Genomic DNA, 24,310 nt, shown 5'->3' with positions numbered 1-24,310 from the left:
AGGAGCTTCCCACTGAAGTTTTGAGGCGAGGTTCCCTTGGAAGGGCGTGTACGTGTGTGCGTGGTTTTATTACCTGGAGAAATGTCTTGGCCCATAAGCGTGATCTGACCTTCACAACGGCACTTTCCCCTCCGTCTAGTCGTCCCACTGCGCAGGAGATTTGCAAGCACTCGATATTTGTACAATTCTGCAAAAAAGAACAGCAGCAGTGGCAAACTACTGTCTTTAAATTGTGGTAGAAATCAACACTGAAGTCAGTTTATTTATATTTTATTTCCTCAGACGTCATCGCCTACTCCTTAAATTATTAATTTAAATAAAGACCAAATACATTGAGACAACCAAGAAAAAACAGTTTGGTAGTAATGACGTATCAACTTCAGTGGTAATACAGAGATAAAATGGAACATAAAATACAACATAAAATTTCAACTCTTCTCTAAGGACTTAATCTTCCGGCAGCTGCGATTGGCTCGCTCTGTTTCATTTTCTCAGAACTTGGGGAGACATGTCTTGTAACAGTCACAACACCTGACCCTGGACCAAGCAAGTCCTGAAAAGGCTTCAGAGGAAGGTCCCTGGGGCTATATTATCTCAAAGATCCAATGTTATTAACCCATTGACAAGCATTTGTTCTGTAACATTCTTCTCTCCGGCTAAATTACTTTCTGGTTATACAGCAGGATTTTCTGAGAGTTCCATCCATGAAGCTGTTTTTAAACTAGTTTCTGGGGTTGCCCAACTTATAATGGGTAATCTTTAATACATGAGATGCCTGTTTCTGGAAAGTAGGCACTATGATGACATTCTATCTATTGAATAGTATTTTCTGATTGGATCCCAAGTATGGAAATAAATGGACACCTCACATCCATTTTTTGTGTGCCCATGTATAGGATAATACTTTTGAATTGTACTCCCTTGCTCATTTGAATTTACCTTGTGGGCTCTGCTTTATTCACTTTTCATGTCTCAAGCACTGAGCACCAGCCTGTAGATGCCTAATAAAAACCAGTTTATTGCATATTATGTGAAGTTGTTGACTGAGGCATTTCAATTTAATGAAATTGATAAACCACAGAGTAACGCAAGGAACACAGTACCATGAAAACCTTCTTTGAGAACCTCAGGATTCTCCCAAATCAAAGCAATCAGTAATGTGTATCTGATAAATTCCAGTAAGGCCAGATTTCTACATGATGTTTCCAGATACAGGTGGACGGCTGGTCGTGTTCTGCTAGAGTTGGGCACTGAGGTGTCTGGGGTTTTGTGCCTCCAGCAGGAGCAGGAATTCTCAAAGTTGTGCAGTTTGTGTCACCTGTGAGGACTCTCATGTTTACCTATGCTCCATTATTGACAGGCTGTGTGTCGCCAATCCCACCACCTGGAGGCAAAAGGAGGTACTTCTTATAAACTCCCTGGAGATGGTGATCCCAGTTAGCTCTGTTGGAGGATCTTGGAGAAGGTGAGGCTTAGAATAAATCTTGAAGGGTGGGCAAGAGTTACCTAGAAGGATGGGATGATGGAGACATGGTTTTGCTGTACAAGACCAGGGCGTGTTCAGGAAAGAGGAGAAAAGGGTAATTGGGGGTGAGGTGGACAGATGGAAATGCACGATGATTTTTAATTTCTGAATATCCTAGAAATGTATTACTTGCAGATGAGACTAAGAGGGGGAGGGAGAAAGCCCAGCTGGTAAAGAATCTTTCTATTTGTGCCAAGCAGTTTAGATCTTATTCAGAAGGTCCTGGGGCGCCCATGAAGCTTTTCAAGCAAGGAATATGATCACGTCTGTATTTTAGGGGACAGGTCGTATGTGAAGAAAGAATGAAAAGAGGAGAGTGGGAGGCAAGGATGATGATAAGGGCCTTTTGCAAAAGTCCAGGTGAGAAATGATGAGGCAGTGGGAATGGAGAGAGGAGGATGAATTTTAGGGAAGTTTAGAAGGTAGATAGATACTTGGTGACCAGTTGGAGGTGAAGACCAAGGAGGGGGAGGGGCAGAGGGAGCTCTTTTGGCTTGGGGACCTGGGTGGATGGGTACTGACGTTACTGAGATTGGGAATTCTAGAGAAGAAGCACATTTTGGGGGTCACGGAGACAGACAGTGTTGGACATGTTGGGACTGGGGTGTTATCAGAGATCCAGATGAACATATACATGAGCCCTTCAAGTCTACAGTGCAGTAAGGGAGGGCTGAGATGGCAGGAGGCACGTAGATGTGACTGGAGTTCTGACCATGCAAGCAATTTCCCCGGAAGAGCAAAATCAATGAAAGGGAAGAGAACGGGGCTGAGGATGGACTCCTGAGGGAAGGAGCATTGAAAGATGGGCTGAGGAGAAGTCCTTGAAAAATTCTAAGAACAGGCAGGTCAAAAGGTAGGAAGAGAACCAGGAGAGAAGGTTCTAGGGGAAGCCAAGGGATTGGATGGTTTACAGGAAGTGTTCAATAGAATCAGTTGCTGAAGAGGGTTAGAATGATAGGGTTTCTGTAAGCTGAGCAGTGAAAAGGAGAAGAAGAAAGCTGGAACAGGAGGTGCTGAGGTCATAACTGGGGCCCCACAGGGGCCCAAGATGAGAAGGGCAAGGTTATTCTTAGGTGGAGGAAGAATGACATTTCAGTGTTCCAGGTACAAATTTTTCCTATGCAGATTGGAAATTATGATCCAACACAGGAAGCTGGCATTTTGCACTTTCAAATTCCTAATCAGAAATGGGATTCAGTAAGTTGTTTTTAACTAAACAAAAACTGTAGGAGGTCTTATTTAGCTTTTGATTTTAGAATAAACTTTGCATAATCACTTTCTACTCAGAACTGTTTTGACTCGAGGACATGGGGAGGTGTACAATTTGCAATTTTTGAACCAATGAGAAAGAAAGGGAAGAAAACATGAATTAACAAAATCATATATGGAAATCAAGGATTGCCTTACTCTCATCTGCAAGTAATAAGTTTCTAGGATATTCATAAGTTAAAAATCAGCTTGCGTTAAAAATCTTTAATAAGAAAGAGTAGGAGGGAAAAGAAACTTGACCCTACATGAGAAGTGTATATAATTTTTGAAAGAATTTTAGTTACTGATCTGCACTGCCTCAGTGTACTCCTGAGACATATGCTAAAGTGGAAAGCAAAAAACGTATTTGAATCTTGATTTTCCAAATTTTTGGTCCCCATAGGTTTGGAAATTGTTATTCTAGAGGGCTCTCTCGTTGGTACTGCACATTAGGATTCTATAGATGTCAATCGTTATTTTCTTTTTTTAAAAAGATTATTTATTTATTAAAATTTTTTTTCTTGAGGTGTAATTGACATACAATATTAGATTAGTTTCAGGTTATGACATGATTTGATATTTGCACGTACTGCAAAGTAATCACCACAATAAGTCTAGTTAACATCTGTCACCACACATAGTTACACACTTCTTCTTGTGATGAGAACTTTTACGATTTATTCACTTAGCAACTTTCAAATTTTATTAGTCACTAGAGGAACCATGCTGTACATTACATCCCCAGGACTTAAATCATTGTTTTCTGTTCTATTGTTCTTCCTGGAAGCTTTTTAAAAGTGATAATATGCAGAATTTTATTAATTTGTCCTAACCTCATAGCATATTGATTCCTTACTCTTACATTTTTAAAACATTGCAGTGTCATAAACATTTACAGGGACTTGAATCATAATCTGCCAACTGCCACAGCTTTTCGTCAGGTAATTTCAGGCAGTTTTTTTTTTTAAGTGTTTTTTTTTTTTTGGTGACGAAGATTGGCCCTGAGCTAATTATCTGTTGCCAATCTTCCTCTTTTTTTAATTTTTTTTCTCCCCAAAGATACACAACATAGTTGTATATCCTAGTTGTAAGTCCTTCTAGTTCTTCTATGTGGGATGCTGCCACAGCATGGCTTGATGAGTGATGTGTGGGTCTGCACCCAGGATCTGAACTGGCAAACTCCTGACTGCCAGAGTGGAGCACGCAAACTTAACAACTCTGCCACCAAGCAGACCCCAGGTACTTCCATTAAAATAAACAGTCCTCTCTAGTTTTATGTTTAACTGATTAAGTTAGACTTGCTTATTGTATTTTCCTGTCCATTTCCATGTTTGAAATTTTTTATTACCGTCAAGATGAAAAAAACGAATGTGAGAGCATGTTCAAGACATACATTTTTTAAAAAAACCATCCTAACCATTTATTTTTTATTTTTTTTGGTGAGGAAGATTTGCCCTGAGCTAATCTCCATTGCCAATCCTCCTCTTTTTTGCTTGACAAAGATTAGCCTTGAGCTAACATCTGTGCCAATCGTCCTCTATTTTGTACGTGGGATGCCTCCACAGCATGGCTGATGAGTGGAGTGGGTTGGCACCCAGGATCCAAACCCACCAACCTGAGCTGCTGAAGCAGAGCACACGGAACTTTAACCACTTGGCCGCAGGGCCAGCCCCCATTGTAATCACTTTTAAGTGTACAATTCAGTGGCATTAGCATTCACATCAGGATGAGAGGGAGAAGTGCATTGAAAATGCTGATTCTTGAATGCTGTCTACAGTTTTGCAAAGGGCTGACCGAGCTCAGGCTACAGCTACCACAGTTCTGAGACTCTGCAGGGGTTTTGGCCCAGGAAATCTGAAAACACCATTCTCGTCTCTTCTGGGTGCCAGAGGACTCTGAGATGCAGGGACAGGTAAAGGACCCCGGGGACCCATTACATGGACATAGCTTCTTCAGGTTCGCTTCCAACTCTCACCAGCTCAGTGTCTGGGGACCAGCTAAGAACTGAATCTGCATGTCCTGGAACTGCATTAAAGGTCGCATTTTATGTTTCTATCATTATTTCCCTAATGTGGCCTGTGTGACAGGTTTAGGAGAGTGAAAACGTTCTGTTGCAAATACTCGTTAGTCCCCACAGAAAAATCCCTTTCATTTCTCACAATATGTACTCCCAAAACCCGTTAGGCATATCCGACCATGGGAGGAAACTGAAAAACAATACTTGAAGTTCAAACCATCTGCATGTGGGAATTCTGTCCAATGCAATCTTTCCTCTCGGTTCCATGCACACTGGGATAACTCACCAGTATTTTTGCGGGGCTCTGTCTGTGGAGCTCGGGCCCAGGCACGTCCCTCTTTCTGACAAGGTGAGGGATGGTGGAGTTTCGCAAAAAGGCGCTCAGCTCGGGGGTGTCCTCCGCAGGGGCAGCGGGCTGCAAACAGAAGGCAAGAGCTACTACCTTGATAACATTAACACTTTATCCTTTTCCATTAGCCTTGAACTCCAGGCATGTTTTTTTCTCCGCTGAATATGATTCACATGAGAATTCAGACACGTTCTGACGTACCAGGAGCATGTTCCACAGCAAATGCACTGCCCTAACGAGGAGCAAGCCTTTCCATCCTCCAGTTATAGGAATCCATGAAGCCTGGGGAACACAATCCTGCAAAGTTTATCTTGTAAGGATAAGATGTTAGGCGGAAGTGATTTCCCCATAAGGACAGATAACACGGAAGTGACTTTTTAAGCATGAGTCATTATTTTCTCGAACTTTCCTCTCATTATATATCAGGGCTGGTTAAACTGAGGAACATCTGTGTGGTGAGATGTCTCCTGAGGTGGCATAAAAGTGAGGCGCTGGCTGTGGGAAACAGCCAGATGTGGTCAAGAACCCAACTCAGGCATGTCTGACCCCACAATCCTGTAGCTGTAAGAAGTGTTCCCTCAGGAGACAACCATGTTCTAATGAAAATGACTTTTCCAAAGCACGCCTCATGAAACTTATGCTGTAATGGAGATTGTTTTCAGCTCTGAGTTTGTTTTGCAAGTGTTCTAGAACTTTTGATTTTATCTCAGGCTCCATGCTGGGTACATCCGATCACTGAAAAAATATTTTGAGAATTCCAATAAATTACACATAATAGCCCATAAAAATACTTTATTTTAGACTGACTGAATAGAGAACGCTAGTTTTCTGCTCCCCCGCTCCTGGCAACCAAATCTTCTTTTACACAGTTTCTCTTTGTAGTCACAGAAGCACTAATAGCATGCTCATCTCTGTGGAATGAAAAAAGATATTCCTACATTGCAGATGTAGGATGTACCGCAAAAGATGAAATGATAATGCTTAGTATGTCCTAAGAACCTAGAAAAATCTACTGGATAAACAGAAAGACAGAGTCCGGGCTCCTTAGTATGACATGCACGATCCTCTATGAGCTGGCCTCTGCCTGCTTCTCCAGGCTCATTTCTTACCAAGTGCCCCTGGCATCCTGATTCCCAGCATGCAGAACCACTCTCCACTCCTGACCCGCCCCAAAATAATTCCGCGAGCCCTGAGCCCTGTTTGATGTTCCACATGATGTCTCTGTTCCCCATCGGCGCCTACCAAGCTGTCCTGTCATTGCCTGCTGACGAGTCTGAGTTTCCCAGTGAGAAACTGTAAAACGAGAAGCACAGAGTCATGGATAATATCCTAGGAAATGTCAGAAAACAAGGCAAGGAAGAAGATCCAGCAAGAAAAAGTAAGACGGCAGAAATCAGATGTAGGTGGGAGACAACCCAAGAAAGTATGATTCTATAGAAGCCCAAGGGAAAGAAAGTTGCAAAAGTAAGTGACTAAGAATGTCAAGTCCTGCAGAGGAATAAAGAAAGGTGAGGACTAAAAGTATGCATGGAATTTGTCACTTAAGAAATTATGGACATATGATCCAGCAATTCCGCTTCTGGTTATCTATCTGAAGAAAACAAAACTAGCTTAAAAATGTATTTGCACCCCCATGTTCATAACAGCATTATTTACAGTAGCCAAGACATGGAAACAACCTAAGTGTCCACCAACAGACGACAGATGACAGATACAGAAGATGTGGCATTTATATACAATGGAAACTTATTTAGCCATAAAAAGAAGGAGATCTTGTCGTTTGCAACAACATGGATGGACCTTGAGGACATTATGCAAAGTGAGATAAGTCAGACACAGAAAGACAAATACTATATGATCTCACTTATATGTGGAATCTAAAACAAAGCAAACCAAAATGAACTTACAGATACAGAAATCAGACTAGTGGTTGCCGAGATGGAGGGCGGGTGGAGGAGGGGGAGAACAATGGGTGAAGGTGGTCAAAAAGTACAACTTTCCAGTTATAAAACAAAAAAGTCCTGGGGATGTAAGGTACAGCCTGGTGACTATAGTTAATAATACTTTATTTTATATTTGAAAGTTGATAAGAGAGTAGATCTTAAAACTTCTCATTACAAGAAAAAAAACTGTAACTACGGGAGGTGATGGATATTAAACAGACTTATTGTGATCATTTCACAGTGTATACAAGTATCGAATCATTATGTTGTACAACTGAAACTAATATAATGTTATATGTCAATTATATCTCAATTTGAAAAGAAAGCAAAAACTTATGGATGCCCTTTCTCAAGCAGGGGACTGGTATAGATGGAAGAAACTAAAGGGTGAATGGGGTTGGACAAATGGATAATTATTTGAAAAGTATAAAATTAAATCTTTATCTTATTCTCATATTAACTAATTCCCAATGGCTCAGAAACAAGATGCAGCCTTATCTCCCAAATAAGAAAGCACTAAAACAAAGAAACACAAAATAAAACATGAACATTCTTAGCAGCTATTTATAATGGAGACAAAAGATAATAACAGAAAACTGAATGAGTATATATAGGTTACCGGTTAAGTAAATTATGAAATTTGTACAAAGACTATTGGATAGTTTTTAAAAATGATGATAAAGAGTTAGATATTAATTCAGAAGATACATAATCTTAGTGGGGAGAAAAGGCAGGTTACAAAATAGTAAATTTAATAAGATTGTATTTTTTAAAATGGATGCATACTTATATTGTATATCTAAAAACAGAAAAAAAATCTGGAAGAATAGTCACCTAAATGTTACTAGTGGTGGAGTTCTGATGATATTAAGGAAGTTTTGCTAAATTCTTTTTAGGTATGATAATGGTACTACAGATTTTTAAAGAGTATCCCTAATTATGGGCATCATACAGTGAAATGGTTATGGGTGAAGTGGAAAAATAAATGAGTGCATAAATAAATAGGAAATGTAACAGTAAATGAGTGGTGACATAGTTGGAAACTTAAAATTTTCTTCCTTATGCTTTCACATATTGCCTGATTTGGACATTTAATATTTTTTAATATGAACCCCCTGCAAAAAACATTCTGTAATTACAATGAGTAAAAGAGAAGTAAGGATGTTGGAATAGCAAGAACAGCTTGGCTAAAAATGGAAGGGAAAAGGAGCCCCTTCTTGGAAGAGGACGCAGAACCAAGTTATTTGCTTATTGTTTGTGTTGAAGATGGAGAAAATTTAAGTACGTTTATAGGATCCAAGGAAGGAACTAGTAGAGAGGAAGAGGTTGAAGATTCAGGAAATGGGGGGTAGGGAGGTGGGGGATGGGGGATGGGGGGGATACTTGATGTAGCAAAGTTAAATTTGGAACTGGAACTAAGAATCGTCCTTCCTCTGAAAGTGCTGGAGAGGAGCTGAGGACGGGGGACATACAAGTAGAAGGTGTGTGTACTGGGGGGAGGATTTGGGATGGAGAAATGGATCATTTAAAGATTCTCTTGTTTTAAGGTCACCTACTACTAATGATGCTTGAGAGAGTGGAGAGGAGGTAGAAAGAGAGTAGCGAAGGTTTGGAGAAGCCCGTGAGGAGAATGGCTGGAGAGATCATCAGAGGGCAGACAGGAATCCTCCAGACGCTGGCTGCCCAGTGAGTACTACCTGCCGTCAATCTGTAATGGCGCCCCCAGGCTAAGGGATCAAGGAGCCAAAATGATCAAGATTGTCAGGGCAGGCACTTGGGAAGGACAGAGTAAGGGAGTTTGTCAAGGAATGTTTTAAGCAACTTGAATTGCAGGGTTGGCAGGAAAGAAAGGATGGCCAAAGGCAGTCTTGAAAGGGGTGGGTTAACTGACTCAATGAAAGTCTCCATATCAAGGAAGAAAAGGTCTAGTGGAGAAAGGAAGTGAGAAAAAAATAAAACAAGGAAACTAAAGAAAAAATAAAACTTGGAGGAGGTTTGGATGTTGAGTTGAATCTTGCAGAGGCAGGGTAGCTAGAGGCGATGTTCAAAGCACTGGGATGATGAAGTCCATGGAAGTGAGGTGAGGGTCAGCCCTATGGACTCTGGAATATTCCAGGACCATGGTAGGGCCTGGCACAGTGAGAAGGCGTGTAAGCCACGAGTTGCTCAAGGATGCTCAATCATGGAGAATTTGATAGAAAAGCCTTTATGGCATAAGATTAAAATTTGAGCTTAGACAGAAAATTCAGAATTGAGGAGATCTCTCACTAAGATTCCCTTATATGTTTTCTAGCATATACTCTGTGTGTGTGTGTGGTTTTTAATTGGAGATTTATCTGTGTAATTCCTTTCTTTTTTTAATGTCACTGGGAAATATATTACAGAGTTAACTTTGAAGGTAACCAAAGTACAGAAAAGAAGTGCTGGAAAGAACCAGGGAATATTTCCTTATTCCCAAGTTACAGCCCATTATTATTATTATTATTGTTATTAATAGCGGTGGTGGTAGTAGTAACAGTTGGAGTAGAATAATAGCTCAAAGAGATCAAAACGTTTTGACTTCCTGTGTGGTTATATGGGATGCAGCTTGTGTACAGACAAAGACACATCCTATAGCAGTGGCCCCGGGTAGACGATCATTCATAAATATTTACAAGTGGTCTCAGTAAAACACAAGACTTGCTCTGAGCTAGAGAATGAATGTATCTCATAGCAGGGGTTGATAAAATGCTTCTTTCTTTTAGCAACATTGTTTTACAAATAGAGGAATGCCACTCTCAAATAGCATTATCAGAAAGTCTTCAAAAAGCTTGCAAGCCAGTTTTCTCAAATGGCATTCCAGAAATTATTTCAAAATACAAAAACAAAAATAAAACCCAAAAAACAAAACACAAGGAAGAAGTTAGCCAAGAAGTGTAAACAATAGTTAGAGTCTATTGTCCAGATGAAGTTTTGGAATCTATTTCACAATTGTTCATGAACCCACAGTTCATGTTTTTCCTGAATCTGAAATAATTAGAGATGAGGGGAGCTGGCCTCTTAGCACCCATGTTAGACAGGCATTCAGCTCAGGGTATAATTTGCTAAGTGCAATGACAAGCTGGTGGTAAGCACTAAAATGTCTTCAGAACAAATCTGCAAATTGCTCCTTTCTGCAATAAGGAAACAATTGGTAGTAAATATGGTCCTTTCCCAGCTGCTACTCAGATTTTGACCCCAACAGGAGTTTTCTATTTTCATAACTCTTCGCTTCGGTATAGGTTTAAATTGATGGGTTAAAGGGATACTGTGGAGCCGGAACACACAATACAGTTGGAAATGCAGCTTTTGAAGAAAGGAGTTGAGTGAAATAAAATTAAGAGCTCTGCGAACCCAAGCAAACCCAACACACATGCTTTTTCTTGTTTGTAATTTGTCTTCGGATTTCAGGTATTTCTAAGCACACAAGAGACAGTGGACTTCTCCCACATAACTCTTCGTCTGTAATCAAATGCAAGTAGAGACAAGCCCAGGAGGTCAGCCTACCATGTAGACTTTTCTTAAGACATAAATGTTAAGGGTTGGCTGGGAGAGAAAAACACCATTTTTTTTTACATCCTGAAAAGTTCATGCAAAACATAACTAAAAGAATTGATTCACTCCATTGGTGATTCTGAAGCTTTTCTTAGCTGTTGGACATGGGTTTTCACATTTTAAAATACACATGAGGACCTGAAGACCTTCTTAAATAGAAGATAAGGCAGAGAAATTGACCCCAGAGATGGTATTCTCTTTGGTGGCTAAAAGTTGGACCTATAGGCAAAGAAAGTAAAAAGTAAAAGTTAAAAGGTGAGTGAAATTCTTCTATCAGAGGGAGCATTTCTGAGAGAGAGAGAGAGAGTAAGTTGGGAGATGTTATTCTAGAAAGTAACGTGTCCCCGAATTCTGAATTAACAAGAAGCAGTAAGTAAATGGAGGCAGTTACGAAGGAAGAAAATTCTCTTAAGGATAAGACAAAACTATGCAAATTTGCCAGGCCAAGCCACTGTCTGTGGGCTCATTGATTGAAAAAAAAAAAAAAAAAAAACGAACAATGGTCTGCAGGGCTGTAATCCTTGATGAAGGGTTTCTGAGTTTCTGCTTTCCGTGTCTGCGCTATCTGGTGGTAATTTGGACTTCCTGCGGGAGTGGTCTTGTTCAGGAGACGAGTTCTCAGTTGTAACTTCCTGTTTTCCATGGCTCCAAAGACAGTTCTTTCCACAACACTGGCTTTCTCTCTTGCTACGGTCATTCTAGTCTAATCTGTCAGGTCATTTCTACCTGAGGATTCCTGTTCCTTGAACTTAGGCCCAGAATGTTGTATTGTGACCTTACCAGGTTGAATTTGAACATCTCATTTGTCTTCCTCTCCTCGGTACAGTCTTACATTCCATAGACTTTTCTCCCAGCATCTCACACTTGGCTGTTCATTGCAATATCTTGCCAATTTAAAAAAATCCTTTACTCTCTATGCAACTTTGGTTCCTACATAGTGTTTACTTTTTCAACAACATCTTATCTAGAGATCATAGCCTGTTTGAAGGACTCTCCAAACCCCAGGATAGGGTCCACCAAAATGAGAAAATTAGTAGTTTGAAATCATTATTTTACTGCCTTTAGAATAGTTGAGAAATACTTTACTCAACTCTAAAATTTTATTCCAAGAAGGATCTGGAATGAATTAGATTTAATGGATTTGTCTGAATGCTGCAGACAGTTGAATGTTTCAAAATGTTTTAGATGGTAGAATGTGGAGAAACTGCCATTAAATCCTCTATCTCCGACCTGGATCACGAAGCCTGGAGGCAGAACTTTCGTGGCGATCTGCTTATGCCTCAAAATTTACCGAAGACAGAGAAATGAACTTGATGAAGTGAAACCATCGTGGGAGGAACAGAAAACCAAAGACAGCAACCGTTTCATTGGGAGGCAAAAGTGACAGTAGGAGTGAAGGCGGCCAGGACCCTGCCACATCTCCATGCTTGCTTGAGCTGGGCGCCTCTGTGGTCTGTGCAGCTCGCTCAGCTTTTCCTGAACCCCATCATCTCTCCATGATTCTATTTACCCTCGTGATCAGACGTTTGAACAGTGTTGACGAAGTAGGCTAAGTGAATCCCCACAAAGCCTGCTTTGAGGCAAGTATTTAAATAAAAACTGATTGACTTCTAGTGGCATCTGAGGGTGTCCTTATCCCCAACCCCACCCTCCAATTAAGTCTCTGATGCTCTGTATTTGGGCAACAAGTGAGGTGGATGTGGGTGGATGCCCATTGTCTCTTAAAACAGCCACAGGTTCCAGAACGATCATGGTGGCGGCTTCCAAAGGCAGTCAGTGTCTGTTCTTCAAACCTTGGGGACGTTAGGGTAAGGTGGGATAACCAAACTGTACTAGTTACTATTGTGAAAACTGAACCCCATTCAGGCCTAATCAGACTCTGAGGTTTATGGGAGGGGGAGCCATATTTGGAACGCAAGTTCAATTTATAGACGGGTTGTTATTTCAGAAGTTTTTAGGCTAGATGTTTGGCACTCAGAATGCATTTCTCTTTAGAAACAATCTTTTAAATAGAGGTTCAGTTCTCGGGCCAGCCCACAAACAAACCTACTTTCTCCACAATATGGCTTTGATGCGTAAAACGATGTACTTGCAATAAAAAATAAAACCAGGTCGGTTGCTATATAAGTAATTTTAAAAAATAGAAAAAAATCATCCTGTTAAGTAATATTAAATGCTGGTAGGTTTAATTAGACGGAAATGAGAAATTATGTGGAGACGTTGTGGGGATTCTGCAGGGATATCTGGGGAATTTCAAAGGTTTTAGAGTTGGTGGCACTGGTTCTGTGGAGTGGGTGGCCTAGAAAACGTTTCTGAGGAAATCTGGATGGTTTCCTTTTCGTAAGCAAATTTCCTTAGGAATTTGTGAGAGTTGGAAAGAGGCAGGGAAAGAGGGAGCTACTTTCAGTGGCTAAGCGGTCACAGACGAGAATAAATGTGGAAGGGAGAAGTTGACTCAAAAAGTCTATGTGAACGCGAGCCAGAGGGATTTTGCAGAAAGGAAATCAACTGAAGGGCTGGAGAGGAAAACATGGTGGGGAACTTTGATAATCCTCCAGAGGGACTTTAGGAAGTTGAGGTGGTAGTTGCCCCTCTGACAGATCTGCGCTTAGTCTGGGATATTTTAGTGGCTAGCCGAGTGGGGAGTGGAGCATCCTCAGAAAGGACTGGAGAAAATGGACTACTCACGGATGGAGAGGTTTTAAGAAGAACTCACTACGTATCCTCTGTTTATAAAGAAATTGAAGAACCAAATACAGTCATGTGCTGCATAACATTTTGGTCAATGATGGACCGCATATATGATGGACCGCATATATGATGGACCGCATATGATGGATGTACCATACAGCCTGGGTGTGCAGTAGGCTATGCCATCTAGGTTTGTGTAAGCACACTCTGTGATGTTTGCACAATGACAAAATCACCTAACAATGCATTTCTCACAACGTACCCCCGTCGTTAAGTGACGTGTGACTGTAGTAAGGAATTTTATCTTCGTCTACTCAGTGCGGAAGATTTAAGATTAGGATTTAATTTTTGCCTATACAAATATATTTCTGCTCCCCCCCATTCCTTTTACTAAAACTACCCACTCTCTGCTTCTTAGTTAAAGAATCAAGTTAAAAAAAATAACTATAGATATTTAAAAGCAAAACTATTTATTCCAATTAACAAAAAACAAGAGTAATTAGCTTTGATGCAAGAATCTGAAATTGACATTAAATTCAAAAATTTCCCAGACCTATTCTGTTGGAGATAACAAGATACAATAAATAATTTGTTCTTTACTAATTTCATATTTAAGACAGAAAACAGACTGGTTAGCTTTGCATTATCTAGGAAGAAATAAATTGCCAAATAAATTAAAAGCGAATTCGCCAAGAAATTATTATTATTATTATTATTATTATTATTTTTTAAAGATTTTATTTTTTCCTTTTTCTCCCCAAAGCCCCCCGGTACATAGTTGTGTATTCTTCGTTGTGGGTACTTCTAGTTGTGGTATGTGGGACGCTGCCTCAGCGTGGTTTGATGAGCAGTGCCATGTCCGCGCCCAGGATTCGAACCAACGAAACACTGGGCCGCCTGCAGCGGAGCGCGCGAACTTAACCACTCGGCCACGGGGCCAGCCCCTCGCCAAGAAATTATTTAATATCTTAAAAGGAAAATAATTTTCAAGTACTCTCAATTGTTTATAGCCGCTGGTATAAAATATACTGACAATCAAGTTTTAAAATCTGTTTATTGATAAAAACCTCTTTTGGACTCTCTGGTTCTATGAAATATAGGTAAAAGTACTTTGAGAACCTGAAAGTAAAAACATTTCAAGTTTTTCATGAATTCAGAATTTCAAGAACTCATGAGTTATTATAATTTGTTATTTTAGGGAGCTATTAGTACTTCATGTTGTAATTAAATCTTCTTAAATTCAACTTCCACAGATTGAGAGTTCTGTAAACAAAAGTGTAATTAAGTTGCATTTCAAAAATTGCTAGCCTCCGACAGACTTCCAATGGAAGCCTATACTTTACAGAACAACTAGGTAGCAGGGAATCCCAGTGCTTTGCATACACTCCCACCCAGTTTGCACGAATCTGTCAACACTGAAGGCACGTTATCTATTGGTACCCTTCCAGGCACGGTAAATGATTGTTAATTGCAACAAAGAAAAAATAACTCACAACCAACATGGTGCACATTAAACAAGTTACATAATATATACAAACACATATAAATAGTGTCAGAGATAAACTAAACATCACACTGGGGAGAGTAAGGAACCTTCTGAAGAATCATGTGCTCCAAGAATCTATGACTGAAGCAGAGTCTGTTAACTACAGAGCAGGATGTGTGAAAGTTTTAATTACTTAGATGTTGTAAGTTAACATTTGAAGATGTTATTTTATAATAAGTTACTGGCCTTGGAGATGTTAAAATCATCTCAATGAAAAGCAAAGAGAGAGGAAATGGAAAAATATTCCAGAGAGGAAGTATTTTAAATAATTTTGTGGAATACAAGTGGCCTTATTTATCACCTCCCCATAAAGAAGAAGGCTTGTTGACCCATAATCCTTTAATACTGAACCCTCTTTTAGTCCTCCTCTCTTTGAATAGAAGGCACGTTGGGTTGAAAATGAAAGCCTTTCATAACAAGCAATGTCCCAGGGCCACTGGCTGCCAGTAGAGGCAGCCCTGTACCCCAGATGGTTGAGCTGGTATTTCATGACGCCTGCCCTCTGCACCATTTCCAATGGGTCCAGACACTGTGTCTCTGGAGCTAAGACAATGTTCACACTTAACTGAAGTTCTCTTTTGAAGACAACATCTGATGAACAAAATTTTTTTTAATTCAAATATGACATTTGCAAGGGCTTATGTAAATTAATTTCCTTCCTTCCCAGAAGGAACCTGAAGCCAAATTTGGATCTTAATCTGGATGGCATCAGCGCCAAGGACACTTGAGCTCCTCATTAGTTGAAGTGTGACCAGCAAACCAGCAGCGTGAATATCAGTGAGCGGTTTACAGCGAGGCAGAATCTCAAACCCCACCCCAGACCCTGCGGTTTAACAGACCTCCAGCTGACTCACACACAGCTCAGAATTGGAGATGCACTGCTCTAGGCTTCTCGAGAAGCTGCAGTAGAGAACGGGCTCCTGAAAGTGCCAGTCCGGGGGTTCTCTGGGCATAGAGATTGGCTTTGGCAAATTACCGCATTTCACCGCTTGCTATCGGCAACATCTGGAAAAGCCCATTTTGGCAAAGACCCTATGTCTTTTGGCAATATATCAAAAAGACTTTAAAAATAGCATTTTGTATGAATTCTCCAAAACATGACATGTCTATTTATGATTTGGGTTTGGTTGTGCTGTCTGTCAAACCATGTGCAAAAGGTACACATTGAAACAGGCTAAATAAATGACAGCTTTATCATGAGGAATAAAACTAAGAGAAATTTCTAGGAGTGATATTTTAAGTTAGATCTGGCATTTTAACTATAACACTAAAAGAAAAAGTCCAATTACCACTGAAGTAACTTATAATTACTTTGCTTTTTTTTTTCCTACAAGCCACTGTTTTTATTTTTTCCTTATCATAAAAAATAAAGCCGCCGGTTAGACTAGGCTCCTACCTTTATATCCTGTGGGTTGATATCAGGATTTGTTTGACATCGCAGAGGTCCCAGAGTTTGAATGTGAAAAATGTAGAGGAGAAATTCATCCCGGGCAGAGAATGGCCAGCCCACCTCTAGCAGGGTGTCACTGATGCTGCTTGGTCCAATATTATGCAACTACAAGCAAGAAACACATTGTGTAATGTACAGCACAAGGCAGGAAGATGAAACCAAACTCCTTATATTCTGTATCCATTCTAAAAAGAGCGCATTTTTGGTTTTAAGTCATCTGGACTATGAATGTGGAAATAGGAAAAGAGAGGGCAAAAGAGAGTATATAATAGAGTGTATAACAGCGTGTAAAGAGCATGTGGAAAGAGGAAAAGAGAAGCTCAGAAACAAGATGTGCTGCTGATGTGCTTACAGAGGACTCTTCAATGTGGGAAGCTCTAAGGGCAGATTTCCTTAGCAAAGACCACATTAACCATGTCTGATAACTGTGATGTTTACCCCGAATTTATATTAATTTGATCGCTGCGCGAGAAATGCAATGTTAATTATATGCTTTCAAAACCCGGTTATTCTTTTTTTTACATTGAAATCTGCCTCTTTCCTGACTACTGACTTGTCAATTGCAACCATATGCGATGCACTCTTTTTCACCCTCTGGAAAAATGGCTATCCATCACATGCCAAAGACGGTGAGGCTCACCACAGTTCACTTCAAGTGTGCATTTCAAAGCTGAGCTCCTTCGGTTTTAATCAACGAATCTCGAGAAAAGAAAGGCCACATCTCATAAAGAGATGAACATTTTGAACATATGAATCCTGTACTCACAGGACACAAAACAGCTTTCGAAAAACCCGAAGTGTATTTAAATTTACTGTGGCTTTGAAAATTCACTTCAAAGTTGGCAGAGAACTTCTTGTCTTTTTTTCATAGTTCTGACAATTATAATGGTCAATAAAACAACTTACACTTGGTTTTGCTTATTAGTTGGCTCATTTAATCCACATTATCACAGCAATGTGGCATCCATCGATAACACTATATTCCGAGACATGAGATTAACATGTAAGAAACATTCGATGACTGTTTTTGGCACTACTGGTTATTCCCCTAAAATTTTATGATCCGTTTATGCTAAGATTAGAACCAGGGCTGTCCTGAGAAGGACTGGGTTGGAATATGTTTTCAGACTTTAAAGTTTTACCATCCTTAAGCAGGAACTGGTACACACAACATTGAATAAATTATTTGGTAGCATTTTATCCAGTGAGGTTCTTAATCTGAGTGGCCTTGGGGACTGTCTTATCTATATGCTATCAAGAGAGCTTAGGCAAAGCTTTGATCCAGCTTTGGACAAGGGCTCCTGATTCGAAACCCAGGTTGGGCTGATGACAGAGATTTCCATGTTAACACTGTACAGGAGTGGATGCTTCTTTCCCATATGTGTAAACAGCTCATCAGTTTTGAAATGGCTGTCTTGTTAACCTTAGAGAATGCTATTCATGTCCCTTGTAGCTTGAGATAAAAGTCATAGTCCATTATTAGGTCAGTGGCATGAGTTACATAGGAAAGGGACAGAGGGCATTAATCAAGAAGGACCCTCAAACAGAAAATGGCTTGGAACATCGTTTTTACCAAAATTCCATTCCTGGCCCCTTGAAAATGACTAGGAATAACTACTCTCTACTGATAGCATTTAATTTATTTTTTTAAAAAAAAGGACAACTATTAAACTAATTCTTTACTATATCTTGGTTTCTAACTGTAAAAAATTTGAATGTTTCAGAATACGTGTCAACAAAGCTCTTCTCTATTTACAGTTTAACACTGGAAGTGGGAAAAGATCTTCAGGGCTTTTTCATGACCCACTGGTTTGCTCCTGGAAAATATTTTACCAATCAATGGACTATTTCAACTCTCAGAATAAGTTATTCATGTCTGATTTGAGTTATTTGAATGAACAGTAAAATTATTCTTATCTACCTACCATCCACTCATATTATATATTATGCATGCATTTTTTTGTACAGTAGTGAATAATCCATAAAATTTTCTCTGTCTGGTACCTTCTGGCTGGTGACCTTCAGTCTAAGAGATGCATAGGTTTTAAGGATATCTGAAAATGTACGAAGAAGCGAAATAAAGTCTAGGAAGCTAGTCATTTTTATGCTTAGGCTGTGCAAACATTAAAAAGAGAAGAAACAAAGAACACTTGAAAAAGCGCAGAAAGAACAGGTGGGCCCGGTGGCAAAATGGTTGAGTTCATGCGTTCTGCTTTGGAGCCTGGGGTTTGCCGGTTGGGATCCCGGGCGTGGACCCATGCATGGCTACACAAGCCATGCTGCGGCAGGCATCCTGCATATAAAGCAGAGGAAGATGGGCACAGATGTTAGCTCAGGGCCAATCTTCCTCAGCCAAAAGGGGAGGATTGGCAGTAGATGTTAGCTCAGGGTTAATCTTCCTCAAAAAAAAAAAGAACAGAAACAAGATAAATTGTTTCTCACTATACAATGTCTCTCACCACTAAAAAGCAAGTAACCGTATAATGGTTACTTAACAAGACATCTTACCACTACCCTTACAATATAATAGCATAACAGCACCAATCCAGGCAGTATATAAAGCTCAGATCTTGGATTGAGGGTTTTTAAAATGCTACGAAGAGTTTATTAGTAAAGCGCATAAAAATAAACCCCTAACACAACTTCAACAGAGACAATAGCTACCTCATAAATATGTTCCACCAACGGTCCAACTCCCTCCTCTTTGCGAGGTTCCTCTTCTGGTTCCCAGTTATGAATGGGCAGAACAATCTGTGGGGGGTGGGATACTCTGAAACACGGAACGTTAGGTTAATCGCTGGTGATGGCGCATGTAAAGAACGCTTCACTCGCACACAGTACACTAACAGCAGGGGACAAAAGTGGCGCTCAATTTATTTGAATAGATATTGCCTATAAGGAAAAAAGTGTTGACAGTGATGTTCAGCAAAGTAACTAAAGCAATAGTGAAGGGTCTGAAACATTTAGCTTAGGCTCTTAATTACTGGTCTCTAGCTCAAGGATTGACTATTTTATGGCATCTGATCTCTTGGGCACTAGGGGGCAGAGCGAAGAGCATTCCCAAGCTGAGATGGATAAATTTAACATATACATATATAAATATATACATTTATCTGTAGATCCTCTGTAAGAGTGTGTGTGTGCATATATAGGATATATAACTCCTGCTTTAAGCCATATCAAGTAATCGGATTTTTTTTGTGAGTAAAAATTTAGAATTCTGTGTGGTGCACTAAATGTCCAGTTGTGAAGAAATATAGTTTCTAGTTAACTACTTCGGAGTAGAAACATGGCCATTTGTATATTTCTCCTTCTTAGATTTCTTTGCTTTTCCATTAATGCAGCCATACCTCTCACAAGGCCAGGACTAGAGTCAAAACAAAATAAATCCTGTTTGAGTTCTAGAGTTGTCTTACAGATATCTCAAGGTGAGAGAGAGAGGTAAATGGTGTAATCAGGTAAATAGGATATTAACTGATACATAAATATTTTTGCTTGCAACTTACACCTGGAGAGTGAGAGCTGGATTACTCAAACACAATACATGGTATTATTCTATATTAAAAACTGATTACAAACCAAATTCTTATTTTTAGATAATCTTAAAAAGGATAATTCTCCAAAGACCCAATGTTTTCTAACAATTTTTAGGTAAAGGGTATCTTTAAAAGAACTCCTAGACCTTCAGCTAAAAGTAACTTCAACAGAAAACACCTTATTTGGCAATCAGATGTCTTAAATGCCCTTTTAAGGTATCCAGTAATTAACACAGCCTCTAACAACTTCAAACGTTATCTTTATCTTCCCCTCTGGGTAATCCTTTTCGGAAGCAGAAAGCAAAATTTATGGGGTTAAATTCTGACCCCCAAGGCAAATAATTTAATTTCTGTGTGTCTCTATTTCCTCATCTGGAAAATTATGATAAACTCTTTGGGTTGTATACCACAAATGATTGGAAAACATCTCAAATTCTTTTGGTCAAAGTTAATTTGGCTGCATTGTCTTCTAGGGGTGGGTGGGAGAAATAGATTTTTCAAACTGACAAACCACAGAAATGTTACTAAATTGTAAAGCCCTTTGCATTCACCCTTAATGTGCAACTATGCAATAAAAAGGGCAGGGAACAACTTCCTGGGCTCATATGTCAGCATTCTCTACCCTTAGATTGGTTTGCTGTCATGCCATGCTCTCTTTCCGACTTGATTTGATTAAATCCTGTTCAGATCAAACATAGGGGACTGGGTGACGAGAACAGTACAGAACATGGCAGGTTGCTTTCCTCAGAGGTAAGCCCAGAGAGCTAGGGGCCCATTCTCAGGGGGTCTGGATGACCTCACCATCCCAATCTTTACTTTGCTCTTAGCTTGGCAACAGAGAGTTGATTCCATGCTCCACGTCCATTGTGAAGCTCTAGGGAACTTTCTTTTTTTTGCATAGAGAACAAATATACAACAGAAGCTGGGCATATTTTCTCTGAGAAATTTTGTTCTTGTGGTCATCAATCCTGCAGGACCAGTCCTAAATCCTCTAGGACCATAGAACCATAAATTTAGATCTCGGAGGGAGCTGTAGAGACAATGTATTCAAAACCCCTCATTTTACACATGAAAGGAAAACTGATGTCCAGGAAAGTAGAAGGTTAGTTGCACATGAAGGCTAGAACTCAGGTTTACTGAGTACCATCCACTCATTTCCAATATGCAATGCACCACAGGGGCCACTCAGCTGCAGTGGGTTCAGAAAACACAAGTTAAAGAAACTTCCTGGCCCATTTCTGTAACAAAATCGAATAGAATTCTATAAAGAAACATAATATCTATCACAGGGCATGGCAAAAACTCAAAAAATATGGTTCACAAAAATCAGTTATCTACGGGGCCAGCCTGGTGGCGTAGTGGTTAAGTTCATGCTTTCCGCTTCAGTGGCCCTGGCTTCACAGGTTCAGATCCCAGGTATGCACCTAACACCGCTTATTAAGCCATGCTGTGGTGGCATCCCACATAAAATAGAGGAAGATTGGCACAAATGTTAGCGCAGGGCCAATCTTCTTTCCCCCCCCCCCCCCAAAAAAAATCAGTTATCTACCTCTAAGACCTTTTCAAATCTAGGGAAAGCAGGGCAAAGAATGACTCTCTAAAGATCCCAACTAAATAAGTGAAACACTGTTCACTGTTTTCAAAGTTATTTATTTTTTTAGAAAGAAGGAAGCAAGCAAGGAAGCAAGAACATAAACAACTAATTAGCCTAGGAGGAACAGCCAGTGCTGTAAACTAACAACCCACACTGAATAGTCCTCACATTGTAAGATGGAGGATGGAGCGTTATTCCACTGAGACCCTCGACTAATAAGATTGGGGTACTCAGTGGTAACACTGGACATTAGGAAGGGATTTAAAGGGAAGCAAGGAATTCAGCTTTTGAGAAGTCAGTCTATGTGCTACCAAGAAGTTCAAATCTGATGATTTGGTAGTATGGTGTGAACCTATTTTCATAACTCTGTTTTCAAACCCTGTTAGTCCCAAATAGCAAAGAGTATCATTTATTGTAAGAACAATGTTGGCTGCACCTGCTGTGGAGAGTATCTATATAGACCATGGTTATTCATTATTGTAGTCCCTCTTAACAAAACCCAGTCAATCCCGATTATTTTATAGAGGATGCAAATTTTATTACTCTTGGTGAGCTCAGTATATGTGCCACTGCCTCTTATGGCCAAATTTACCTCTTACAGACCCATGCTAAATTAATCCTTTGTTCCAAACAAATGATGTATAAATCTGCTTAAAGACAGTGTTGACATTTCCCGGCTTTGAAATGAAGTGGGACAATTCTCACCACTTCTTTTCCCATTCAAAGAAATAAATCCATTTGAGTTTACTTTTAAAATTATAGAAATGGCAGTAAATTAAAAAAAGAACTGTGAGAGAGAGTTGCATGATAACATACATTGGAGTAAACACATTGGCCAAACCAAAATTAGATTTTCCTGAAGACTGAACATGGAAGATTTTCAACACAGTAGCTCTTTGTCCCTTGAAGAATTAAACACTGGAACCAATAATTTCAGTGAGTGTTTGGAAGAAAGAGTTTTCCTTTGTAAAATGGCTAAAAAAGAACTTTAACACTATCTTAGAGAATAAACTGTGGTAAATTGTTGGACATTAATCTAGCAATTAAACTAATTGCACTCACAATGAGAAATATAATTTTAATTACCTGTTTTGCTTATTGGCAGAACAAATAGAAAATTTCCTTCTTTTTTTTTTTTAACCTCGAAACATTGGTATTACAAGTGATAGCAGGATACATCTAAAAATATTAATCTAATAAAATGGAAATGTGAGAATAAATACAATTACATTAAGCTCTTAGCTGCCTTGGACTGAATTATGTCTATGGAACAAAAACCATTCCCAATTTAAAATTTATTTTGGAATTAAGAAACAATTTCAATTTATTTTTGGTTAGAAAACAAACATAAGCTAAACTTAAAGAAGGAGACAAAATTTCATATCCACTAGTTGTAAATTTCAAAAAAAAGATATAAAAATAAGATAGTAAAAAATAATGTTTGTGTTTTCTTCTCTAATTTTTTAAAATAGTGTTTGTTCTCATCAGGAGAGGGAGGGGGGAATTAAATTAGAAATGCACAAAAATGAAACATCTAGATTAGCTCCAAATACCTGTAAATCAAACAAGTCACCTCCTTTGAGTCAGCTCATGAATTAAAGGAGAAATCACAAAGGAAATTAAAAAATATTTTGAGCTGAGTTATAATGACAACTCAATATATCAACATTTTGGTATCCAGCTAAAGCAGTTGTTAAAGGGAAGTTTACAGTGCTAAATGCTTGCGCAAGTAAAGGAGAGAGGTCTCCAAACAATGATCTAATTTCTACATAAAGGAACTAGAAAAAGACAAGAAAATCCAACCCAAGGTGAGCAGAAGGAAGGAAATAATAATGGCAAAAACAGAAACCAATGGAATAGGAAACAAAACCAAAAGCAACACAACCAATCAAAGAAAGAAAGAAAGAAAGATTGATGAAACAAAAAACTGGTTCTTTAAAAAGATCACTAACCTCTAGCCAGACTGATCAGGAGGAAAAAAAAGTGGGGAGAAGATACAAATTGCCAAGATTGATGAGGGGACATCAGCAGAGGACCTACAGACGCTAAATGGAAAATGAGAGAATAGAAAACCAACTTTATGCCAAAACATGTAATAGCTTAGATGAAACAGACAAACTCCTTGAAAGACAAAGTACCAAAGCCCCTTTGAGTAGAAATAGATAATATGAATAGCCTTACATCTAAGAATGAAATTGAATCATTAAAAATCTCCCTATAAACACAGCCAAAAAACCAAACAAAACCCAAGAAAGTCCAGGCTCAGATTGCATTACTGGTGAATTTTACCAACTATTTAAGGAAGCAATAATACCAATTCTATACAAATTCTTTCAGAAAATAGAGCAGATGGAGGAATACTTCCAACTTATTCTATGGAGCTAGCAACCCGCTGAAACCAAAATCACAGAAAGATATTGTAAGAACAGTACAGATCAATATTTCTCATGAATATATATGCAAAAGTCACTAAAAAATTTTTAGCAAGTGGAATCCTGCAATATATGAAAAGGATAACCATGATGGTTAAGTGTGCTTCTTCCCCAGAATGCAAGTTTGGTTTAAAATTCAGAAACAAAAATTTGTCAAGTCACTACTTTAATAGACAAAAAAGGATAAACCGTTTAATCATCTTCAGAGACACAGAAAACACCTTTGACAAAGCTGAATACACATTCATGTTAGAAATTCTCAAGAAAAGTAGAAAAAAAGGGAGCATCCTCAACTTGATAAAGGCATCTACAAAATCCTTGCAGCTAATATCAGACTTAATGGGAAAAGACTGGATGTTTTCCTCTTAAGATCAAGACAGGATCCAAGAACAAGACAAAGATGTCT

The 24,310-nt window shown here is 39.2% G+C and overlaps 1 protein-coding gene across 1 annotated transcript in view; it reads right to left on the bottom strand.

Annotated features, from left to right (window-relative positions):
* The window catches only part of ITGA8 (integrin subunit alpha 8), a 165,594-nt gene that overhangs the window by 17,791 nt on the left and 123,493 nt on the right, over nucleotides 1–24,310 (bottom strand). The window contains exons 24-27 of the mRNA XM_001916359.5: nucleotides 19,007–19,112; nucleotides 16,289–16,447; nucleotides 5,077–5,205; nucleotides 74–187 (exon numbers count right to left, since the gene is read on the bottom strand). Of these exons, the coding sequence (XP_001916394.1) occupies nucleotides 74–187; nucleotides 5,077–5,205; nucleotides 16,289–16,447; nucleotides 19,007–19,112 (508 nt within the window). The remainder of the gene's footprint in view (nucleotides 1–73; nucleotides 188–5,076; nucleotides 5,206–16,288; nucleotides 16,448–19,006; nucleotides 19,113–24,310) is intronic.

Source organism: Equus caballus, chromosome 29 (genome assembly GCF_041296265.1).
Source record: "Equus caballus isolate H_3958 breed thoroughbred chromosome 29, TB-T2T, whole genome shotgun sequence".
NCBI lineage: Eukaryota > Metazoa > Chordata > Mammalia > Perissodactyla > Equidae > Equus > Equus caballus.
Note: the sequence above shows the minus strand (reverse complement) of the source record. Positions and strands in the feature narration are given on the sequence as shown.